Here is a 23,555-nt window from a genome sequence, read left to right as displayed (position 1 = left end):
ACTCCATACTCCAGTGAGTTCCTGTTTCTTCCCCTTTATATTCTTCTCTCCACCCAATCATATCCCTCATGTCTCCACATCCCTAGTGCTGGGATTAAAGGGTGAGCCACCACCACCTGAATCTGTTTTTGGATCAATCTTGTGTAGCCCAGGGTAGCCTTGACCTCCCAGAGATCCATCTGCCTCTGTCTCCCGAGTCCTTGGATTAAAGGTGCGTGCTACCACTCCCTGGCCTCTAGTTGCAAGCTTTATTTATTAAAATACAAATAAACTATCACTATGGAACTGGAGTTGCAGACTGTCGTGAGCTGCCATTGAGCCCAGGTCCTCTGCAAGAGCAGCAAGTGCTCTTAACCACTAAGCCATCTCTCTAGCTCTTTGTAAGTAGAGGGCGGAGGGAGAAGAAAAGTCATTGGCAGTAGTTATCCCATGAGCCCAAGAGTCTGGTGAGTTGAATTGTTCTGGGAAGGTCAGTCCTAGACTTGGAGCGTCAGCCTCTTGGAAGGTCCTTTGTTTTGATGTTGACTAAGGGTCCTGGGAGATAGAGGCTCCTACCAGGTCTGTTGCTGGCAGGGACTGTTTTCCCTAGACAGAAAGCAAGGACTAGCTACTGTGGACTTGGCTTTGTTCCCTCTGCACTTGGCTCTGCACACGTCAGTGTGGCGCTACGTGCCATGCTTCCTCAGCTGAAGTCCTGTGGTCTGACACATTGTTTAGTTGACTGAAGAGCACAGGAAAGTCATTGAGGGAAGTTAGAGCAGTAGTCATAGAACCCCAGCATCCTTCCCAGCCTGGCCCTTTTCTAGAATCCGAAGCCTCCTAGTCAATAAGCAGTAGTAGTCATGGCCAACTCTAGGTGTAAGTAATGTATTACCTGTCCATGAACAGCAGCTCTGAGCCAAGTGCTAGCTGAGATTCAGAGGATGGTTCTGGTTGGAATGTCCACCAACTATGTTTCTGTTCTGTGTCTACCATATCTGTGTCCCATGAAAGTCCCCAGAGCGATCAGAGCCTACCATGTATGCTTCTCTCCTTCAGGGGAAGATACAAATGGTCGTTTGCATCATCATGGGCACACGGGATGATCTCTATGGGGCCATCAAGAAGCTGTGTTGTGTGCAATCCCCAGTACCCTCACAGGTGAGCTCTGGAAGCTGACATAGCCACTAGAGGCCAGTATGGGGAAAGAGAGCCTTATGCTGCCAGGTTCCAATCAGAATGAGCCAGCAGCAATAGGGGCCTCCTTCTTCTTATAATCCCCAGGAGGCTTCCCTATGACCAAGCCTGGATATGTGAGCTTCACTCTGAGAAGGGAAGATTTTTTTTTCTAGGGAGCTACGAAAATGACACTCTTAATAAGATGAAAGTTTTAGTATGTTTTTGAATGTTCATTGTGGGTTATGTGCATATATGCCTAGTGGCCCAAGAATCAGAATTAACAGTCATGCTAATTCAAGTCTCCTAAATATGGTATATTCAGTCTCAGTATTCATGGTCTTTAGAGACAGTCTCATGTCTAGTCTCATACTCTCTGTGTACATAAAGATGACTTTGAATTCCTCTCTCTCCTGCTTCTACCTACCTCCCTAACACATACACAAAGTCCTGGAATTACAAGCATGCCACCATGCCTGGCCTATCTGTGGATTCTGTATCAGCTGACTCACCACACATAGTTTAAAACATTCTAAAAGAAAATTACACCTCTACTGAGCTCATCAGACTCACAAGGAAAACCATTGTGCTTATTCCCTAAGCAATACAGGATAGCAACTGTATTTACATAGTAATTACATTCAGTCCTAAAAGTAATGGTGATCTGAGTGTATAGGAGGGTGTGGGGCGGCTGTACACAAATCGTGTGCCAGGACGGTATGGGGCAGCTGTACACAAATCCTGCACCATTGCAAGGGAGGGAGCTGAGCATCTTCTGATTGCAGTTTCCTTGTTAGAAGGGACAAGGGAAGGGCATGGAAGAGAGGAAGGGCATGGAGCCAAGAGATGGTGGTGCTTTAGAACTGTTAATATTTCCTACACGAGACTGATGATGTTCTGATCCTGTCACTATAGGTTATCAATGTCCGAACCATTGGTCAACCCGCCAGACTTCGGAGTGTGGCTCAGAAAATCTTACTTCAGATGAACTGTAAACTGGGGGGTGAGCTCTGGGGAGTGGATATTCCATTGGTGAGTGAGTGTTCTGTGTCTGACTCTTTCCCACCCTCCCATCTTGTCATCCTTCTGTTCTCAGCATGGGCTCAGGTCCCACTAGCTGGTGCATGTTCTTAGACAGACCATGAGCTAAACATGCACTTTATGTTTTGAAGTGTTGAAAAGTTAGGGTCAACCTTTTCTGACCTGTAAAGGTTACCTTTTTCCAGGCGCCAGCACTTTAAGTACACTGTGACTGGAACACATGGCATTGATTGCATTTGTTTACCACTCAGAAGGTTACAAGGTTCCTAGGGGACTCTCAACCCCTAAAGTCTGAAGATTACTCATTTATCCTCTGATTGAAAATACTTGCTGACCTGGCCTAGATCTGACTTGGTTTACTGTGTTTAGATAATGTCAAGTTGATTGTAGTCTTTGTTTCTTTTATAGAACTTGTTTTCAATATAAATTATAAGGGAGTTTGCTTTGAAATTGAGATAATAAAGATAGAGCAATGGATTGTTTGGGTTTGAACTTTTGCTTTTGTCTTTTTGTTTTTCAACCCTAGAAACAGTTAATGGTGATTGGGATGGATGTGTACCATGACCCCAGCAGAGGCATGCGCTCTGTGGTTGGCTTCGTTGCCAGCATAAATCTGTAAGCAATAATCTTAGCTATATTACTATTAGCTACCTCATTTTGATGCCTGGTCTTATTATAAATCCATCAGATGGTTTTTGGGCACTCTTGTATCATAGTATAAGAAACAATAAGTTCCTTCCTCTGTCCTCTAATATCTGTATTTATGTGTTTGCCACACTTATCAGAGACAGACCTACTCCCTGTACTCTGCAGCCCTTGCAAGGACAGAGGCTGCCAGCACCTGTGTTATTAGCTTTTTTAGAAATGGAATTGTTATTGGTGAAGGTGTGTGTGTGTGTAAGGTTCACATGGCAAAGGTCAACATCAGTTGTCTTTTTTGAGACAGGTTTTCTCTATGTAGTCCTAGAACTCACTATGTAGACAGATTGACCTCAAACTCACAGAGATTTACCTGTTTCTGCCTCCAAGTATTAGGATTAAAGATATGGGTACCACACCAGGCTCAAATGTCTTCTTCAAAGACTGTCCACTGTCCAATTTTTTTCTCTTTCCATGTGTATGGGTATTTTGCCTGCCTGAATGTATTTGTACCACATGCATGCCTGGTACCAAGGAGGCCAGAAGAGAGCACAAGATTCTCCAGAACTGGAGTTACAGCTGTGAGTCGCTATGTGGGTGCTGGGAATCAAACTCAGGTCCTCCAGAAGAACAGCCAGTTCTCTTAACTGCTGAGCCATCTCTCTATCCCCTCCACCCTATTTTGGGGACAGGATCTCTCTCACTGAACCTGGAGCTTCACAATTCTTCTAAATTGCCTGGCCCACAAGCTGTTCAGATTTTCTTCTAGCTCTTCAAATTTTCCCCTAGCTCTGTGATTACTGTACATAACCACTATGCCCAGTTTCTACAAGAGTACTGGGGCTCAAACTAGGTCCTGATGCTCGTGCAGCAAGCACTTCACCAACTGAGCCATCTCCCCAACCCCCAATGAAGTTGTTTTTAAGATATTTATTTAATGTATACAAGTCTCCTGTCTTCACAGATACCAAAAGAGAGAATCGGATCCCATTACAGATGGTTGTGAGCTTATGGTTCCTGGGAGTTGAACTCGGGACCTCTGGAAGAGCAGCCAGTGCTCTTAACTCCTGAGCCATTTCTCTAGCCCCTGAAGTAGTTTTTATTATTTGTTACAATTATAAAAATCAGTTGTGCTCATTGCACATATCTGTAGAAATTTAGAAAGCACATGCTCCTAATATTCATCCTTCATTAACTGTCACAAGGGCTTGCTGCAGGTAGACCCTCACGCTCTTGTGCATGCTTGTGAAGCATACAGTTGTGTGTCCCTTAAGCAGTTTTATCGAATGAACATCATAGAATGTATGTTTACAGATTGAGGAGGTCACATCACTAGATTATGTAATTTTCTAAAATATTATACAGAGGGTAACTGTCCATGTGAGCTAGATACAGATGTGTATTTGTTTATGTAAATGGGCTATTACTATCACAGTCTTCGTCAGTTTGGATTTGTGTATATAGTGCTAGATATGGAACCCACGGTCCTACACATTCTTGGCAAGTGTTCTGCCACTGAGCCACACCCCCTCAGCCCATCATTTTATTTTATGCACATAAACTGTAATTTGGATATTTCCCACATCAGTATGTTGAACTCTGTTTAGCTCTGTTCTGCACTGAACTGGCTGACCACTGTGTCCTCACTAAATAATCCTGTGCTGGTTGTTAGCAAGTTGACACCCTTTTCTGTTGGAAGCAGTTTGTGATAAATACCCATAATCACATACATTTTGAAGGTCTTGTGAAAAATTCTAAATAATGGTTTACTGCATCTCCCAATCTCTTTATGCTGCTTAGTAGCAATAATAATTAGTATTAATTATTATTTGTTTGTGTGTGGTACTGGGGGTGTGGCACAGTTTTGGAGGCTGGAGGCCACCCCGTGATGGAGTCAGGTATCCCTTCCACATGGGTGTGGGTGTTGAGCTCAGGCCGTTAGGCTTGTACTGACCCCACAAATGCATTTGACAGGTAGATATGTGTTGAGTTGACTCAAAAGGAGCCTTGTGTGTGGGCAGCAGACTGCAGGTCTCCTGTTGAGTGGCTGCTCATTGCCCTTTCTCTTTGTCTCTCCTTTCCCCTGCACCTGCTTAGCACACTTACCAAGTGGTATTCGAGGGTGGTGTTCCAGATGCCACATCAGGAAATTGTGGACAGCCTGAAGCTCTGCCTGGTGGGCTCCTTGAAAAAGTACTATGAGGTGAGGAGACCAGAAATCCTAACATTTCTACATTTTTAAGTTTAATTTCTATTTTTACAGTTTGAGCAGATATCTGGCATGGCAGGAGGACATGAAAGGTGACTCTCTGAAAGAACTGTGGCCCATTAGAGAGCTCAGTGCCCCGTTTCAGGCTTCTGTAGAACAGCTACAGAACCCAACTCAGCACCTCGGTGTGGTAAATTAAAATCTGCCTGGTTAGCTGGGCGGTGGTGGTGCATGCCTTTAATCCCAGCATTTGGGAAGCAAAGGCAGGAAGATCTCTGTGAATTCTGGTTGACAGGCTCCAAAGCTACACAGAGAAACCTTGTCTCAAAATAAAGGTCTGCCTGGTTAACCATGGGGCCTGCAGATGTAATTCCCATGCCCTTGCTAGATGAGTTGGCAGTGAATGCCAGAGTTAAAACTTATTAATTTACTCAACGGTTTATGACTATCATTAGCTGCTGATTCTTTGTTTTGGTTTAGAACAAAAGCATCACTGTAAATCACGTCTCATAATTTCAAAGAATGCTACTCATGGGGAATTGCTGTCATTAAGCTGATATGAGGGCTAAAAGAGTGAGCAAGCAAGGTTGTGAGTTTCCCACTGGTCAGGACATCAAAGGCGGCAGTCCGATCAATGGTGTGTTGGCATAGGGTAGACCACAGGATACTTTGGATTGTATGTGACTGAAGTCTTTCTCTGCAACTCCACCTTGTTTCTTTATGGAATTAGGATCCGTGCAGTCCTGCATGTGTTAGACAATAGGACTTCTGTGTCTAAGAAGATCAATGATGTGGGAATTTATCAATAAGCTCCGTTATTTCTTTTCTTACTACTGTTTCCTCGAAAACTCTGTCTTCTGGACCTAACTCCGAGATGACTTCTGGGACACTTTCTATTTTTTCCTCACTGTTCCCTCCCACAGCTAAAATGTTGGTTTGTGTTCTTTTCCCAAAGTCCTCCATCATGTACCGTCTACTGGGTATCACATCTTGATAACGTGAGTTTGTTATTTTGTCATTACCTGTCCTCTGCTTTGGTGTGGGAGCAGACTCAGGGCCTAGCACATGCTAAGGAAATGCTTTACTTTCGAGCTGTGTTCCCAGATCTCTCACTGGATTATGTTTTTATTGTTGTTTTGGTTTGCTTTTTATCTTTTGAGACAAGGTCTCTCTATGTAGCCTTGGCTCTCCTGGAACTCCTTTTCTAGACCAGAGTATGGTCTTGAACTGCTAGAAATCCACCCACCTCTGCATCACAGATACCACTGTATTCAGCTTGGGAGTGCCTTTTTTCTCTCCATTCATTTGATGGTTTCCTCTCATCTGTTTATGCTTACCTTTTCTGGTTTTCTAGATGAACGTCTCTGACTTTTTATGTGTGTCTGTCCTATTTTTATATCTGACACTCTTTTCTATCAAATGTTATTTCAGAAATGTCTTTGTTGATAAAAGAATCTAGAGCCAAACAATGAAGTTTACCTACGCTTACCCCATTCAGAAGGCCTACCAGTTGGAAGTTTGGGTGGATCCCCAAATCTCGCTCAGGGTTGATAGTTTGCTGAAGGGACCCAGATCTCACTAAAAGGCTCTGTATTTGTGTTTGGGGTTTGTTTTAGGAAAAGAATAAAGATGTAGGTCAGCCAGGAGAAGAAATGCTCCGTCCAAGTCAAGAAGTCCTATATAGGGAACATCAGTATTTCTCTCCTGTGAAGGTAGAACACTTGGGTTCCTGGCACCAGGATATGATAAGGCATGCAGAGAGCTGCCAACCGTGACCTGAGTCTTGGATCCAGAAGTTCACTGGGATGCTTACAGAGGTGTGGTGGACTGATAAATTGCCCTTTTGATTGATTGTACTCTATAATGTCTGTAGTCTGACTTGTGTGCAGCCTGTGATGCCTCTGTTCAGATAGCTTTATAGCTAATGAATGGGCAGAGTTGCTATGAGGCTTGCACTGGCTTTGTGTTCACTGTGTGGCTCAGGCTACAGTCTCTGTCTGTGATTACTCTGCTTTAGCTGCCTAAGTCCTGGGATGACAAGTGTGGACCATCAAACCCAACTTCAGGGGTTTCTTCAGATGTTGTGAGTCTCTTCTCTTCATCTGTGGTGACAGCTGATTGTCAGTCACCAGAGGGCCAAGGCTGCAGGTGGGCACAGGAATGCACTAGAGTAAGTTAATCATAGTCCCTTCGAATGGATTATAAATCACATTTGAATATCTTAATTCCTCGCGTTTTATCTGATGATCCAAGATAGTGAAAATCACTGTTAATCTGGGCTCAAATTATAGATGTGAATCATGATGTCCAGTCTGCTTCAGTTTAATTAAAGAGCTAATTAAAGAAGAAAAATGAAGTGGAGATGAAAACAAAACAACTGAAATGCAGAGAAATGAGGATAGGTTTGGGTGCCTTTACCCTAAAGACATGCAACTAAGAGGTTGCAAAGTTACTCAGCATTAGAGAAAGTCTCCGAGGGCCAAAATTAAAGCCAAGCCCTCCACCCCAACCCCCAACATGCTTGTCCTGAGTATATATATTTCCTATTCTTTGGGATGCAAATCCTAAATACTACCAAGCTTAAAGCAAAAAGATGGAGATAAATGAACTCTGACTTATTTTATCACTCTATGTGGATGGGTCTGCTGTGACTGCTGCCTTAGCAGAAATGAATACTAAAGTCCTCGGCAGGAAGTGACATCATCCCAGAGAGCAGCCAACCAGTGTGTGGGGAGAGAAAATGAGAAAAAAACTGAGTAACTCATAGAAGATTCCGGTAATCGATCAGATACCCTGCGTGTGGTGACACACTTTCATTATCCCAGCTTCTCCATATGCTGAGACTGGAGAATTGCCCTCATCTCAATAAACAGATGGATGAGGGCCAGTACGTGTCTGGGTAAAGGTGCTTGCCCATAAGCCTGGCAGTCTGCCTGAGTTTGATCCCTGGACCTACATGGTAGAAGAGAACCAATCCTACAACTTGCTTTCACACACACATACACATACACACAATTTGTAACATGCATCCCCCCCGCAATAAATCAATATTAAAAAGAATATAATGAACGAATAAATAAAAACAACTTAGATTTTTTTTAAAAAAAAGTACTAAGAATTTGAACAATGACTGAAAATTATGAAATCCACAGTTTGTAGAAGGGAAAACTGCAGTAATTGAGATTGCACACCCCATAGATAGGTGTGCTAGTGTCCTAAGGATGCTGTAAAAAGCACCGTGGGTGAAGGGCTTGAAGAATGATGTATATTTCCTCCTAGTTCCTGAGGCAAGAGCTTTGAGGTAAAGCTGACAGTGGGGTTGATTTCTTCTGGTGTCTTCCTTTGTCCTGTAAATGGATTTTCACAATTCTTACCTCTGTGTTTGTGTTATTGTCTAAAAAATGTGTCACATTCCGAGACTGCAGGGTTTCGTGTCAGCTTAGAAAGTTCCTGGGGGTGGACAGGGATGTTACTATCCGAAACAGTGGATAACAGCGGTTTAAAGACAGCTGAAGAAAGGTCAGAAGAATGTAATCGGACTAAAGCACAGAGATGCAAGAGCTAGAAAGGCAGGGAAACCAACAGATATGTATTTCTGTGTGTAGTTTTGTTTAAAGACAGGGTTTCTCTGCAGTTCTGACTGCGGGAACTTGCTCTGTAGACTAGCATGGCCTTGAATTTAGAGATCCACCTGCTTCTACTTCCTGTAATCCCTGTGCTGGGATTAAAGGCGTGTGCCACCACCACCTAGCTGTGTTTTGTATTTTAACGCCATACTGTCTCCCCCGCCCCATTGTGTATGTTAAAATAGTGTTTTTAAGAGACATGAGGCAGCAAACAAACATAAGGACCAAAGCAGTATCTGAAAAGACAGCGGAGATGAGTGTTCTGTGACAGAGAGGATGTCAGGTCATTGATTCCGAGTCCAACAAGCAGGCAGGTGCAGTGGTGCACCTGTAATTTCAGCACAGGAGGCAGGTGCAGGGCAGTCCTGAGTTCAAGGCTAGCCTGCACTGCCTGGTGAGACCTGGTATCTGTGTGTCTCTCTCTTCTTCTCTCTTTCTCTTTGTCTCTATGTCTCTTACACACACATAGTCCAACAGATACCAGGAAATAAAAATATGCGTGTGTGCATGAGCATGTATATGTGTTTATGTAAAGGTACTGCTAAACAAGTTATAAAAACTTGTTGGGAGCAAACATAAAAATAGACATAAACTGGTAGGGCAAAGAAGAGGTTATGTTCTTAATGGATTAAAGGTAACTTGTCAGCAGAAACAGTGCAGCTATAAGATACAAAGTGATGACTTCAAAGTGCTGAAAGACAGTGACCGCCAGCACTGGATGTAATGTCCACCGAAGTGACTTCTAGTAATGAAGGTGAAAGACATGCAGGGAAATGAGAAATGGAAATGCCGTCCTCATCAGATTGCGCTGAAGTAAACCACAAAGATAATGTTGTTCACAGGAAAAAGACAGAAATAGTTAAAGGAATAAGCAACAGTAAGAGTAATAGACACTGGTAAGTTTAAGTGAATGCATAACATCTGCAGTCGTGCAGCGTCACATTGGATATGTGTGTGGGGAGTCTACTCTGGAGTCTGTATCCGCTCATCACTAGGAAGAAGTAAACAATGTTCCAGTGTTAAATCTTTGAATTAAGAGGAAAAGTACAAGATATTTTATGTTCCATTTTATTATAAAGATGTATGTTGAGCTAGGCATGCCCATAATCCCAGGATTGAGAGAACTGAGCCAAAGCTGGGTTAGTGTGGGTCCCACCTCACTGGCTGCTTGCTATTCTGTGACTGTGGGTGTAGGGTATAGAAAACAAGATCTCTCTATATAACTCGGGTTGATCTCAAACTCCTCACATCCCATGCTGGCCCTGGATTGTAATCCTCTTGTCTCATTCAAAAATTCTGATATGCCCCAGCGCATTTAGCTATGCCTGCTATTCTGAGAGGGACAGTTGGATGCAGATGCAGCCAGAACACTGTGTGAAAGTGCAGGGACAGATGGTCACACTCTGCACTCCTACCTAGGAAACAGTGCTGCAACCGATGCAGAGGTTACAGTGCTGTAGCTGCAGCCACTGGAAGCATGAGGGGTCCCAAATGGGCTCTTCTCTAGGGCCTTCAGAGGAAACGTGGCTCTACTGACACTTTAAAAAAAACTTTTAAAATGGGATCTCTTTTAAAGATTTTTTTTTTCCTGGGCCAGGCTGTGGTGGTGCCTTTAATCCCCCAGCACTCAGAAGGCAGAGACAGGTGGGGAACTCACACGGATGAGTTTGAGGACAGGCTCCAAAGCTACAGAGGAACCTGAAAAAAAATAAATAAAAGGGAGCCTCAGCTAGGCATGGTGGCACACATCCTTTAATCCCAGCCCTTAGGAGGCAGGGGCAGGCAGATTCAGAGTTAGAAGTTAGAGTGAGATCTAGGAGAGCCAGGGCTATTTAAACCTATCTTAATATCTGTCTTAAAACAACAGCAACAGCAAAAGGGGTCTCCCAGGCTGACCTCAAAGTCACTGTGTAGCTAAGGATGATGTTGAGTTTCTGATTTCTTGCCTCTACCTCCCAAGTTCAGGGGTTCTAAGAGGGTCCCACCACACATACTTTATGCAGTGCTGGGTCAGACATGGGATTTGTGCATGCCAGGTCAGCTCTCTACCCACTAAGTTACCTCTTCAACCCACTACCTACATCTTGATTTCATCTTGCAACTTTCAGAACTGTAAGCTAACGAATGTCTGTTGTTGGAGCCACCCAGTGTGTGGATCTTGGTAAGAACAGTCATGAGGAGACCACTACTTTAGTCTCCGTCTGTTTCTTGTATGTGTGATGTCACTAGTTGGAGAGGGCTTTCATGAAGGACTTGGGTAAGATTTTTTTCTTATCACATAGAAGTCTCCTGCCTAGCCTTACATAGCTTTAGTAAACCCACCTGGTGGTTATACAGCAATACGCATGCTCACTGTAAACCAAGGTAGCTTCCTGTCCTGGTTTCTGTCTATTGATACTTCATTATAGAAGTCCCAACTAATGAGTGAAGAAAGGAAGCTGGAAGTTTATTCCTCTTAAATGTTTTTACTTTTAGTCTTAAATGGTAATGATATGTGTGGGTGTTTTTTTTTTTGAAGTTCAGTTCTATAAGAAAGAAAACTGTTGAGGCTGGAGAGATATCTCAGTGGTTAAGAGCACTTGTTGCTCTTGCAGAAGACCAGCTGGTTTACCATCTCTTTCCAGTTCTAGGGGATCTGACATCCTCTTCTGAGAGCACCAGGCAGCACACACATGGTGAATATACATATGTGCAGATAAATGTTTTATATATATATAAAATGTTTTATTTATATATATATATATATATATATAATCTAAAAAATTATTAGTATTAAAATTTTATTTCTGCTGTGAGCAACTCACAGGCTGGAATGTTAGTTTGACTGTGGTGTTTAAAGGTGTGGCCTCTAATTTCAGCACTTGGAATGCAGAGTCAGGCAGATCTCTATGAATTGAAGGCTAACCTGGCCTATATACTGCATTCCAGGCCAGCCAGAGCAACATAGGGAGGCGCTGTCTCAAAAAAAAAAATTATTGTAAGATCCACATGTGGAAAACTATTAAACTGATGAAGAAATAAAAAGAATTCTTTGTTAATTGGTAGGCTTGATATCATCAAAGTATCTGTTCTTCCCAGTTATAACACAGAGTCGATGGAATGTCAGCAAGTTCTTTGGTGAACATCAACAAAGTCATGTTGGAGGTCTGTCTCTCCAGGAGTGGAGGATGTGGTAGTACACACTGGAATCCTAGTACATGGTGCTATGGTAAAAGGATTTTGCCTTGGCTTTGAGGCCAGCCTTGGCTACATAATGTCAGGCCAGCTAAGGCTTGGCTACATATGTAGAAAAGCCCTGTCTCACTGCACTTCCCTCTGAAGTAGACAGAGACCAGCACTGCCATGAAAGAATGTCACCACATGCCAAGTAAGCACGTGGAAAGATGGTTAGCTGTGCCCCTAAAGCCTTACACAGCAAACCAACAACCTGCTATATAGCCGTGGCAATGGCAGAGTCCAGATACTGGGAATAGCAGATGCTGGCGTCCAGAACCATCAGAATACTCAGTTTGCCGTTCCTCAACTAAACATGACCTTACCCCAGAATCCCGGAATCCTGCTCTTCAATATTTTCCCAAACAAGTCAAAAACTTAGGATCCCACAATAAGCTACCTGGATGCTTACTTGCGTTTGCTGAGACCTGAAAGCAGCCAGTGTGCTCTTTGGTGGGCGAATGTATAAATGACTGGCACTCCCAGACAGTGAAAGCTTACTCAGTACTAAAAAGACATAAGAGACCAGACACAGTGATGTGTGTCTGTAATCTCAGCACTCAGGATGGTGAGGCAGTAGGACTACTGAGAATCCCGGGTCTGCCTGGGTTAGTGTGTGAATTCAAGGCCATGCTGGACAGGTCAGTGAGATTGTGTTTCAGAAAGTAAATAGAAGGCCACTCAGTAGTAGAACACGTGCCTAGCACGTAGTCCTGGGCTCAGTTCCTACTAGGGAAGTAGGAAAAAAGGAAGAAAAGGGAGGGAGGAGGGAAGAAAGGAAATGTGTTACGTTAAAACCATAAGCTGGGATCCAGCACTTGAGAGAAGGAAGTAGGCCGATGAGAAGTTGAAAATCATGCTCAACTACATACAGAATTTGAAACTAGCTTGGGCTACATGAAACCCTCTCTCTCTCTCTCTCTCTCTCTCTCTCTCTCTCTCTCTCTCTCTCTCACACACACACACACACACAAACTACTATGTTCAATGCATATTAGCATAGACACATTTCAAATGAAAGGGAACTGCTGAAGTCTGAGTGAGACCAGTGTGTTTTTTTATGTTTGCAAATGACTGTCATACCTGCCTTATGAGTTGGAGAGATATTACAAGCTGCTGTAACATCACACATCAGTCACTCTGCAAAATGCTGTCGTAATTTATGTCAGAATTTCTTGTGAAAACGTCTTGGGATATGCTGGGGATGAAGCTCAGTGACAGAGTGCTCCCCTGGTTTGATCTCTAGCAGGAAAGAAGAGAAGTTTCTCCCAGAGCCCATCGTGAGAATCCCCTCCCTGGCATGTCCAGTTCGTGGCTCTCATGTCCAGCTGCCTGGTTTACCCTGCTTTCTGGCTCCTCCTGCCCTAAAAGACTGAGTATCAGGTCACCTACCACTTGGGTATGAAAATCAAAGCAGGTTTGACACCTGCCTCTGCAGCCTTATAGCCGATGACTAAGCCCCTGAGCCTGACTTGATGTGCTATTGACTTGAGCTTTAACAATTCTGGCCTGAGCTCTGACTGCTGCAAACTGAAATTGCTACAGAGGAGCATCAGCCTGTGGCTGACATAACCTAGGGGCTTCACTTTTCTTTTGTCTTGTGTAGCGAGTCACTGTGTTTGTGTAGGTCTCACTGTGGTGCCCCGTCTGTCTTTGAACCTTTTCAAATCCTCTTGCCTTAGCTTCTTCAGTATTGGGATTAAAGTGGTATACTGCCATGCCCAGCTTTTGGGTGTTTTTGATGAACATCTAATTCTAGAAAGCAAACCAGGGAAGCTGCTGTGGCCTACGAGACTGTGTTGCCCTACAGTTCAGTTCCAGCTTCCCTTTTCACACATGGCTGGGAGGAGTTTGGGCTTCAGTGTCAACCATGAGCAAATGATTGCTATCCAGGGGTGGGAAATCTACCTGACTCCTGTCTGCCCTTCTTGTGCCCGCTACTGAGCTACATCGCAGCCAACCCTGGATGGCCTCCTGCCCCAGCCTCCCGCATCCTAGGATTACAAGTGTGCATCACCATCCCCAGTTCTTTCGTGTCTTCAGGGTCCTAAACTGAAGGGATCTTATTGACTATCTCTTACATCTTAGTTTAACCCATTTTTATTAATCTGTGTATCGCCATGTGACTGTGGCTTACCTGTAAGGTTCCATCTGGCATCTGACTCTGTCGGGGCTAAATGGCTTCTCCTGACTCCTCTCCCTTTCTCCCAGCATTCAGTTTAGTCCCCCTCCCACCTAGCTCTACTCTGCCCCATCACAGGCCAATACAGTTTCTTTATTCATTAACCAATGAAAGCAACACATATACAGAAGAACTTCCCACACCAAATAATTACACAGAAACTATATTAATTATAACATTGTTTGGCCTATTAGCTCAGGCTTCTTATTAACTCTTACATCTTAACCCATTTCTGTTAATCTATGTATCACTGTGAGGTTGTGGCCTACTGGTAAGGTTTCAAAGTGTTCTCCTTTGGCAGCTACATGGCATTTCCTTGACTCTGCCTACACTCTCTCTCTATATCTCTTCCAGCCTGGCTATATTCTGTCCTGCCATAGGTCAAAACAACCTTATTCATTAACCAATAAGAACAACACATATACAAAAGGACATCCCACATCAGAAGCTGACATAGTCTGGTGACAAGCACTCACTAACAGTGATTAACAGATTAGCGCAGGCTGAATGCTGAGGTGGTGGCAAAAAACACTTGAGATTTTCACTTTCCCACCCCATTCCCTCCATTATGTTCTTTCTCTGTGATTCCAAGTGTTTTCTTGACCTGGCTCGGTCTGAACTGTGACAATAAACATTAGTTTGAAGCAGGATCTTAGGCTGTGTAACCCAGACTGAACTTAAATTCATAATCCTCAGCATTGTTAGTGCTAGAATTACAGACATTATCACCACATCCAGCCTCTGTAGTTTCTCTCTCTCTCTATATATGTGTGTGTGTGTGTGTGTGTGTGTGTGTGTGTGTGTGTATACACACACATACATACATATGTATATATGCATAATATATATGCATGTATGTATGTATGCATGCATACATATGTTAAATATAAACTTGTATGTGTGGTGTATGTGTGTGTCTTCATCACTCTCTAGATTATTTTTGTGACAGAGACGCTAATGGAACCCAGAGCTGCATGGCTGGTGTGTGAGTCTCCGGGATTCTCCTCCTGTCTCTGCTCCCCAAGGCTGCTGCATGTCGTGTTTTTTTGTTTGTTTTTTTCGAGACAGGGTTTTTCTGTAGCTTTGGAGCCTGTCCTGGAACGAGCTCTTGTAGACCAAGCTGGCCTCAAACTCATAGAGATCTGCCTGCCTCTGCCTCCTGAGTTCTGGCATTAAAAGTGTGTGCCACCACACCCGGAACACCTGGCTTTTTATGTGGGCCCTGGGATTGTGCTTGTTCAGTAAGTCCTTTACCCACTGAGTCAGTTCCCCAACCAATGTGCTTACATAAATATGTACATGTAGCTTCTTTCCCTGATTGTTTTACTTGGGTTTTCAACGGGAAACAGTATTTGAAGCCATCGCTCAGAAGCAGTGGGTCAGACCCAGCAGTGCTCCTGCCCCCAGGTCCAGGTCTTCTTTCTGTTGCTTATGTGTAAAACCACATCTGCACCCAGAGTCACCTTCCCTCTTACCACAGGGCTGAGCCTTTTGTGTGCTGGGTGGCTAAAGTCACAGTTCCCCACTGGGGCAACATCTGGAAACACTGTGGTTATGACTGGAGAGACACCTGCTGGCATTTAGTGGGCAGGGACTTGGAACAGCAGGAAACCCAGATCTACAGAGCATGGACGGCTCTAACACTCGTTCATATCTGAATGCTGGCCTTCTGGGGCTGAGACACCCTAGGGCCTGGACCTTAAGGTCACTCTGTGTACAAGACTGTCTGATACTGGGAAGGAGGAGGGGACTTAGGTCTTGTCACATTAAAAAAGCGTAGGGGGGAGGGGAAGATGTGAAACAGAAAAAACTCAGCACAAACAGGGATAGGAGTTCCAGTGATTGTAAAGATGTTTGCAAATGTTGGAATAGTTGAGGTTTCTCAGAAAAGGGGAACATTGATTAAATTTTATTTTTGAAAGAGGGTCTCATTATATAGCCCTAGCTGACCTAGAACTCGCTATGTAGGCAACTTGGTCTTGAACTAACAGAGATCCACATATCGCTGCCCCTGGGGTACTGGGGTTAAAGGCATGTACCATCACACAGCCAGTTTCAAGCATTGGATGAAAACTCTGAAAAGCTGTGTGGAGGGAGGAATTTGAGACCAGTTTTTACCTCATATCTCAGGCTAACCTGGAGTTTATTGTGTAGCCCAGGATGGCCTCAGATTCACAGCTGTCTTCCTGCCATGAACGTTTGAGAGCTAGGATTACAAACACAAGCCACCATGCTCAGTGAGATAAGTTTTGGAAAAGGGTTTTTTTCTGAGATAAGATTTTCTTGTGGAGTCATCCTTACAGAATGTAATGAGTATTTAAGCTTTACTCAAGACTTACCTCTTAAGGGACAAGAACCTACATTAAACTGTAGTTAGAACTGAAGTGAGCAGATCAGTTTCGAGAGGATTTCTAACTTACAATGGACCTGAATGCACTCTGAGAGCTGATCCCGCAAGGGCCGCTGCTGTATCAGTGGATCCGACATTCTGCTGCCCATGGGACATTACTGTGTTGTTTGTCGGTGGATCTGACGTTCTGCTGCTCATGGGACATTACTGTGTTGGTTGTCAGTGGAACCGACATTCTGCTGCTCAAGGGACATTACTGAAGAACCTGCAACTTGTCAGCAACATGGGGTGCTACTTCCATGTCAAAACCTGAGTATAGTCATGTGTTAGACCTTTCTTAACACTTCCAGGTTCTTTTCCAGATAGGTTGTCAGCATTAAATCCAAGTCAGATAAACACTGACTCACCTATTCTGGTCATTATCTTTGTAAAAAATTTGAGTCCTTGCTTCCTCCTTCCTTCCCTCCCTCCCCTTATCCTTTCGCTTCCTCCCTCCTTCTGTCCCTCCCTTTTTCCAGAGACAAGATTTCACTCTATGGTCCAGGTGCCCTAGAACTCATGGTGATCCTCCTGTCTCAGCCTTTGAAATGCTGCCATTGCTGGCGTGTGTAACCATGTCAGCCCCCTGCCATTGCCTTTAACAGTGTCCCCTCTGATTGAGGGTAGGCTGTAAGCACCTGTCTCACAGTGGCTGGGTCTTGCTTTCACATTTTCTAGTACCTCAGCTGTATCAAGACTGTTTTCTACTCTGAGCAAATCTGGAAAATGGTTACTTTTGGCATGGTTGGCAGTCATGTGCTTTGGGCTAACTTGCTATAGGGCCCAACTGCCAAGTCTCCAGCCTGCACAACAGGTGTGGGCCCAGCTGCCAAGTCTCAAGCCTGCAAAATGGGTGTGAGCTTTTCACTGTGATCCTTGAGCCAAAAGTCACCTCCTCCAGGTGTCGTTTCAGGTGAACCACTGTCTCCCAGAGAAGATCGTGGTGTACCGAGATGGCGTGTCCGATGGGCAGCTGAAGACGGTTGCCAACTATGAGATTCCTCAGCTGCAGAAGTGCTTTGAAGCCTTTGAGAACTACCACCCCAAGATGGTGGTGTTCGTGGTACAGAAGAAAATCAGCACTAATCTCTACCTTGCTGCCTCCGATCACTTTGTGACGCCCTCCCCTGGGACTGTGGTTGATCATACCATAACCAGCTGTGAGTGGTAAGTAGACAAAACGGGGGTCCTCAAACGAGGAAGAATAAGCTGGAGAAGTTAACTTGTTGCTCACATGTTCCTGGAGAGTCGTGGAATGGAATCTTCCCTTTGAGTGCTGAAGAGAGCAAGCTTTGATTGAGCTCAGTGGTGGAGTGATAATCCTGCGTGAGCGTGGGCTCGTCTCTGTCAGCCACAAACACACATAATGCGTGCACACACACAGGTACATGTGCACATACACACACTTTGTTACTGGGGATTAAACCTTGTGCCTCATGAATGCTAGACAAGCACCCCATCACAAAGCTGTGTTCAGAGCCCTAAAAAAAAATTTTTTTTTTTTCAAGATAGGGTTTCTCTGTGTAACAGTCCTAGCTGTCCTGGAACTTGCTCTATAGACCAGACTGGCCTGGAACTCACAGAGATCTGCTTGCCTCTGCCCCCTGAGTGCTGGGGTTAAAAGTGTGCCACCACTGCTCAGAAAAATAAATAAATAAATAAAGTAAGTAAGTTTATTTTGAGACAGGGTTTCTCTGTATAGTCCTAGCTGTCCTGGAACCTGCTCTGTAGACCATGCTGGGCTCAAACTCACAGAGATCCACTTGTTTTTGCCTCTTGAGTGCTGGGACTAAAGGTATGCGTCACTAGCACCCAGCTAAAAAACTTTTTTTTTTTAACAGCAAGGCTTTTACTTCTTAGTAAAAACCTTTTTTTTCCTTCTTTTTGAGATAGGGTCTCATGTAGCCCATACTGCATCCCCCAAATTTTCTATCTAGCCCAGGCTTCTCAACAGATGACTGGTCTCCTTCTCATCCTCCCCAGGACTGAGATTATATGAGATTATATCCATGAGCCCCCCCACAGACACACAGACACACACTTCTTTCCCAGGCTGATCTCAATTCACTGTAGCCTTAATCCAAGCCTACGTGTTTATCCTTCTAGTCAGCCTCTACCTACATGATAATACATACTGACCCACCAAACACATGCATTTCACATAGTTAATCCAAACCTATGACCTCTCACAGGGGCTTTCTCCGCCCTCCTACTAACCTCAGGCCTAGTAATATGATTCCATTATAACTCTCTGTAACAATCACATTGTAGATTAGGTCGTTGCCTAATAGGGTGCCTGGTTGTCCAAGCTCTGCTTGAATAAGGATATGGCTGACTTTCTTCTCATCCTCCAGGGCTGAGATTATATCCATGAGCTCCCCACACACAGACACACACACATTTATACACACACATGTGCACGCATATACACATTGTCCTTTCATGTAATTGACTTGGTCGTTTTCCTTCCTGAGTCCTGTATAATAGGGCTACAGTGATCCTCAAAATGCCGTCAGTCATCTCAGCAGTTGGTGCTCTTTCTTTGCTAGGGTGGATTTCTACCTTCTGGCCCATCACGTGCGGCAGGGCTGTGGCATACCTACACACTATATCTGTGTCCTGAACACTGCAAATCTGAGCCCTGATCACATGCAGAGGTGAGCCTGTCAGAAATATACTTGTTCTCACTGTTTACTCCAACTAATAGCTAAATCATTAGTCACTGTCCCTCAAGATAACTTATTCCTTTTGTGTGTGTGTTTGTGTGTGTGTGTGTGTGTGTGTGTGTGTGTGTGTGTGTGTGTTTTGCATGTGGGCATGCATGGGTCTAGAGGTTGAGGTCACCATCAAGTGTCTTTTCTTAGCAACTGTCTACCTTGATTTTTGAGACAGTATCTTTCACTGGGATCTAGAACTCCAGTTAGACAAGGTTTCTGTCTCCGGTGTTGTGATTACAAACACACACCATGTGGTTGCTGAGAGCTGAGTTCTGGTCCTCATAGTGTGTACAGTAAGCACTTTACCAACTGAGCCAGCTACCAGTATTTCACCCCTTGACTCTCCCAGATCTTAATAATAGTAAGCTTTTTGAGGAGTGTTTTGTAGTCCTGCTTTATATTAAAATCACTTGAAGAGCTTTAAGAAAATGTGGGTGCCTGCAGCCTTTACTCCTATGTGTTATAAAGTGTTGGTATTTACTTAATTTACTTTAGAAAAATGGTCTTCTAAGTTGCCCAGGTTGGTCTCAAACTCTTCAACTCAAGTTATGCTCCTAACTCAGCCTTCTAAGTAGCAGAGATTACAGAGCACACTGCATGCTACTGGCATTTGTATTTTAGCAGACTTCTCCAGCTGCATGTGGTAGCACAAGCTTATAATTTTATCACTCAGGGGACTGAAGCCAGAAAATCACCTAGAATCACCAGCCTGAAGGACATAATTAGTCCAGGCCAGTCCCAACTGCCTAACAAGACCTTGTCTCAAAAAGCTCACAAGCCAGCTAGATGGAAAGATAGAAGACCACTGCCCATGACTATGACATACAGCCATGCTGATGATGTACAGATCCAGTAGACTAGTACATTTTCTTTTAGCCTTATCCTATAGGTTTTCCCTTTGTGGTATTTTTCTTCTTTCATTATATTGTATTTTACATGTACAATGTTTTGCCTGCATGCATATATGTATAGTGTGTGTGTGCTTGATGTTTGTGGATATTGCAAAAGGAATGGGCGGGCCCGCCTGGCTAGCTTTTTCCAAAATGAGGAGCAGTGGGCAGGCCTGCTTTTCGTTCTGCCCGGCTCCTTCAGGGTTAGCCTTAAAGCCGAAATATCAACACACAAATTGTATTTATTTAAACACTGCTTGGCCCATTACCTCCAGCCCCTTATTGGCTAACTCTCACATATTAATTAACCCGTTTCTAATAATGTGTGTAGCACCACGAGGTCATGGCTTACTGGGAAGGTTCTAACCCATGTCCATCTTGGAGAGGAGAGCTATGGCATCTGCCTGCCTCTGCTTTCTTTCTCCCACAATTCTGTTCTGTCTTCCCTGCCTACCTATGTTCTGACCTATCAGGCCAAGCAGTTTTCTTTATTAATTAACCAATGAAAGCAACAGATTGATAGAAGACCCTCCTACATCATGTGGAGGCCAGACAAGGGTATTAGATTCTGGAACTGAAGTTATAGATGGTTGTGAGCAGCCACATAGTTGTTGGGAGCCAAACCTGGGTCCTCTAGAAGAGCAGCAAGTGTTCTTAACTGCTGAGCTGTTTCTCCAGCCCCTTCTTTTTTTAATTAAAAAAAAAAAACCACAAACAGGGAAGTATCTAAAATGAGAAGATACCCATCCTTTGGCTTAAGTGGAAATGTTAACAATTCCATATAAAAAATAATATTTCTCTCTCAGACCCAATGGCTCATACTTACAATTCCAGCACTTGAGAGGCTGAGGCAAGAAGTTTACTGGCAACTAAAGGACAACCTGGACTAGTGGGGTTCTAAGCCAGCCTAGACTAGATAGTTGAGAGCCTGTACCTCCAAACCAAACCAGATAAACCAGTATAAAACCAACAGTTCCTGAAAATGGCATTAGATTTCCCAGAATCTCCCAGTTTGTTGGTGGTGTGCTGTGTTGTATTCGCTAGAGAGTGAGCCCCTGCCCGTCCCTAGGTGAAGGCAGCAGTGTTAAAAGAACACCTTTTCATCCTAACTTTAGGTTGACTTTCAAACTCTGCCACATGTACTGGAATTGGCCTGGCACTATCCGAGTACCAGCTCCTTGCAAGTATGCCCACAAGCTAGCCTTCCTGTCTGGACAGATTCTACATCATGAACCAGCCATCCAGCTGTGTGAGAACCTGTTCTTCCTGTAAGTGGCAGCATGGACACTGGCTACAGGAGCATCTGGACTCCAGCTCAGCTCACTCTCAGCATCAGCAGAAATGGCAGTGGGGTTTATGTTGGCATTTTCTCTTTCTCCATCCTTGTAGAATTAGATATCTGTTCTTCTTTTAACCCTGATATTACAGTAGAGTGTGGTGGTGCATGTCTGTTCTCCCAGCACTTGGTAGATCGAAGCAGAAGGATTGTTAGTTCAAGGCCAACCTGGGCTACATGGTGAGTTCCGGGCTAGCCAATGTTACAGAGTGGGACACTGTCTCAAAAATCAAAAATAAACCCTCATCCCCCAAAGCCCACAACAAAACCAAACTCTGATGTCAAGGAAGCAGGTTTCTAAGTTCAGCTGCGGGCTGCCTTGCTGCCTTTGTAGAGCGAAGTGGTGTCAGCAGTACTGCTCCTGTGTGGAGCCTGGCCAGTGATAAAGCATGTTCTCAGCATGTAACATCCAAGTCCAATTCTCAGCAATCCTCCTTCCAAGTAAGTAAAGACAGAAAAACTAGTCCCTCAAGGCAGTGTGATCATCGTTATACCTGTAGGTCATGCCTACAGGGCCATTCTGTTTCTGGTGCCAGGAGCCATATGGATGAAGTCATTACAGACATCTAAATGAGAGCGTTACTTTAATTTGGGCAGCTGGGGAGGGCTATAGAAAGCCCTGTGTAGCATAGTGTTTCAGAGAGTGCAGCTGTATGCACGTGTGAAAGACATGTAGTTAAGCCAGCGTAAGCCTCAGTCATGCCCTTGAATCCACTTATCCCAGGGATGTGAGTGCGGCTATCCTGACTTCCTGAGAGTCCAGCCAGAGCTGCTCTTCTGGACCTTTCAGCCCCTGACAGATGCATGCGTGCACACGCACACACCTTTGCTCTTGTGACTGATCTTCAGTAAATTCAATCAGAATACATGGGAAGGATTCAGCGGAACTAGGAACATGGATGAAGTGTAGGTTTTCTCTGCAAATGTCTGCAAATGAGATTTTGCAAGGGTCTCTTCTAGCTGTTGACTGATATTGCTTGGAATTTTTTCAAAATCCAGGTTCAGGCTTCCCAGAGTTGGCTTGGACAAATGTGACACTCTCACTTAAGTGAGACAAGGAGGAAGTTGTCCTCAGGCCCGTGGGCTTCAGTGTTTTGGGGTTCATTGGTTTTCTGTGTGTTTTTTTCCCCTTCTATTTCAGAATTTTCCTATTTCTTCAGGCTTAAGTGGATCATCTTTTTACTGGGTTTTAAAAGCTGATTTTACTTAACCTTTTCAAATTTGTTTGTATCTGTGTTTTGGTGGGTGATAGGGGACTGGGCAGAAATACTCATTTTAAATGGCAGTGTGACCAAGAAGGGCTTCAGCACGGAGTCCTGAAGAGGAACGTGTGGGCAGTCAGTGTTAGAGTGCTTGCCAAGCACATGCCAGCTCCTGGATTTGAAGAGGACATCGAGAAAGTCTTTAGCTTATTGCAGCACCCAGAGACTGGGGAGAGATGAGTGTTGGGGTTCTCAAATGCGCCCCTGGTTTTATTTGGAGTCTATGACCAAGGCTAGGCTGAGACCTGAAATACAAAAGCCACAGAATTAAACAGAACAGACTGAAAAATGGGTCTTTAGCTGAACAAATTGCACTTTCTGATTTCTTTGGAAGTATTTTGAGTTTGTCCTTAGATGTTGCTGTCCCCAGCATTCCTTTCTCTTTAGGTAGCACAGATTCTTAACAATAATGCCAGAATGTCTGTACTTTGTATATGTGATGTTCTTGCCTTGTTTTTCAGTTTCAGTGCCAAGCAGCTGAGTCCTCTGGTGTAAAATAAAAAACATCTATGTGTGTAGTTGTGTCTGAAAGACTGTGGTTTGTTTATTAAATGGGTATAATGCTTTCTCTTCAGAGAGAAGCAAAATTAGCATTATTCATCTGTTACTCAGCATGTCCGGGGCAACACCTTTGGTAGCCAGGGGGTTCCCCTGAGCAGGCTGGGGACCAGACAGTAAGGCACTGAAGTTTTGTGTATGTGCTTGAACTGTCTGTTTTACCAGGTGCTGTCAGCTCAAGGGGAGCCAGTAAACTCACTTCCAAGTGCCTTCTCTACCATTAAAAGTTTTTTTTAATTACATTTATTTATTATATGTAGGGAGGCAGGGAGAAACATGTGCCACAGTGTGTATAAAAATTTTTTAATTTTTGAAATGGAGGTCTCACTACATTGACC

The 23,555-nt window shown here is 44.0% G+C and overlaps 1 protein-coding gene across 3 annotated transcripts in view; it reads left to right on the top strand.

The window, feature by feature from the left end:
- The window catches only part of Piwil2 (piwi like RNA-mediated gene silencing 2), a 55,028-nt gene extending 31,846 nt beyond the window's left edge, over positions 1–23,182 (top strand). For all 3 annotated transcript variants that reach the window (XM_085698692.2, XM_048422144.3, XM_048422143.3), the window contains 7 exons: positions 1,039–1,140; positions 2,071–2,187; positions 2,723–2,811; positions 4,933–5,038; positions 17,368–17,621; positions 19,004–19,111; positions 21,177–23,182. In XM_085698692.2, the coding sequence (XP_085554818.1) occupies positions 1,039–1,140; positions 2,071–2,187; positions 2,723–2,811; positions 4,933–5,038; positions 17,368–17,621; positions 19,004–19,111; positions 21,177–21,333 (933 nt within the window). In that variant the 3' untranslated portion in view covers positions 21,334–23,182. The remainder of the gene's footprint in view (positions 1–1,038; positions 1,141–2,070; positions 2,188–2,722; positions 2,812–4,932; positions 5,039–17,367; positions 17,622–19,003; positions 19,112–21,176) is intronic.
- The last annotated feature ends 373 nt before the right edge of the window (positions 23,183–23,555 follow it).

The sequence above is a fragment of the Myodes glareolus genome, chromosome 12 (genome assembly GCF_982192425.1).
Source record: "Myodes glareolus chromosome 12, mMyoGla1.1, whole genome shotgun sequence".
Classification (NCBI taxonomy): Eukaryota; Metazoa; Chordata; class Mammalia; order Rodentia; family Cricetidae; genus Myodes; species Myodes glareolus.
The sequence above is the reverse complement of the archived record's forward strand: the minus strand, read 5'-3'. Positions and strand labels throughout refer to the sequence as shown.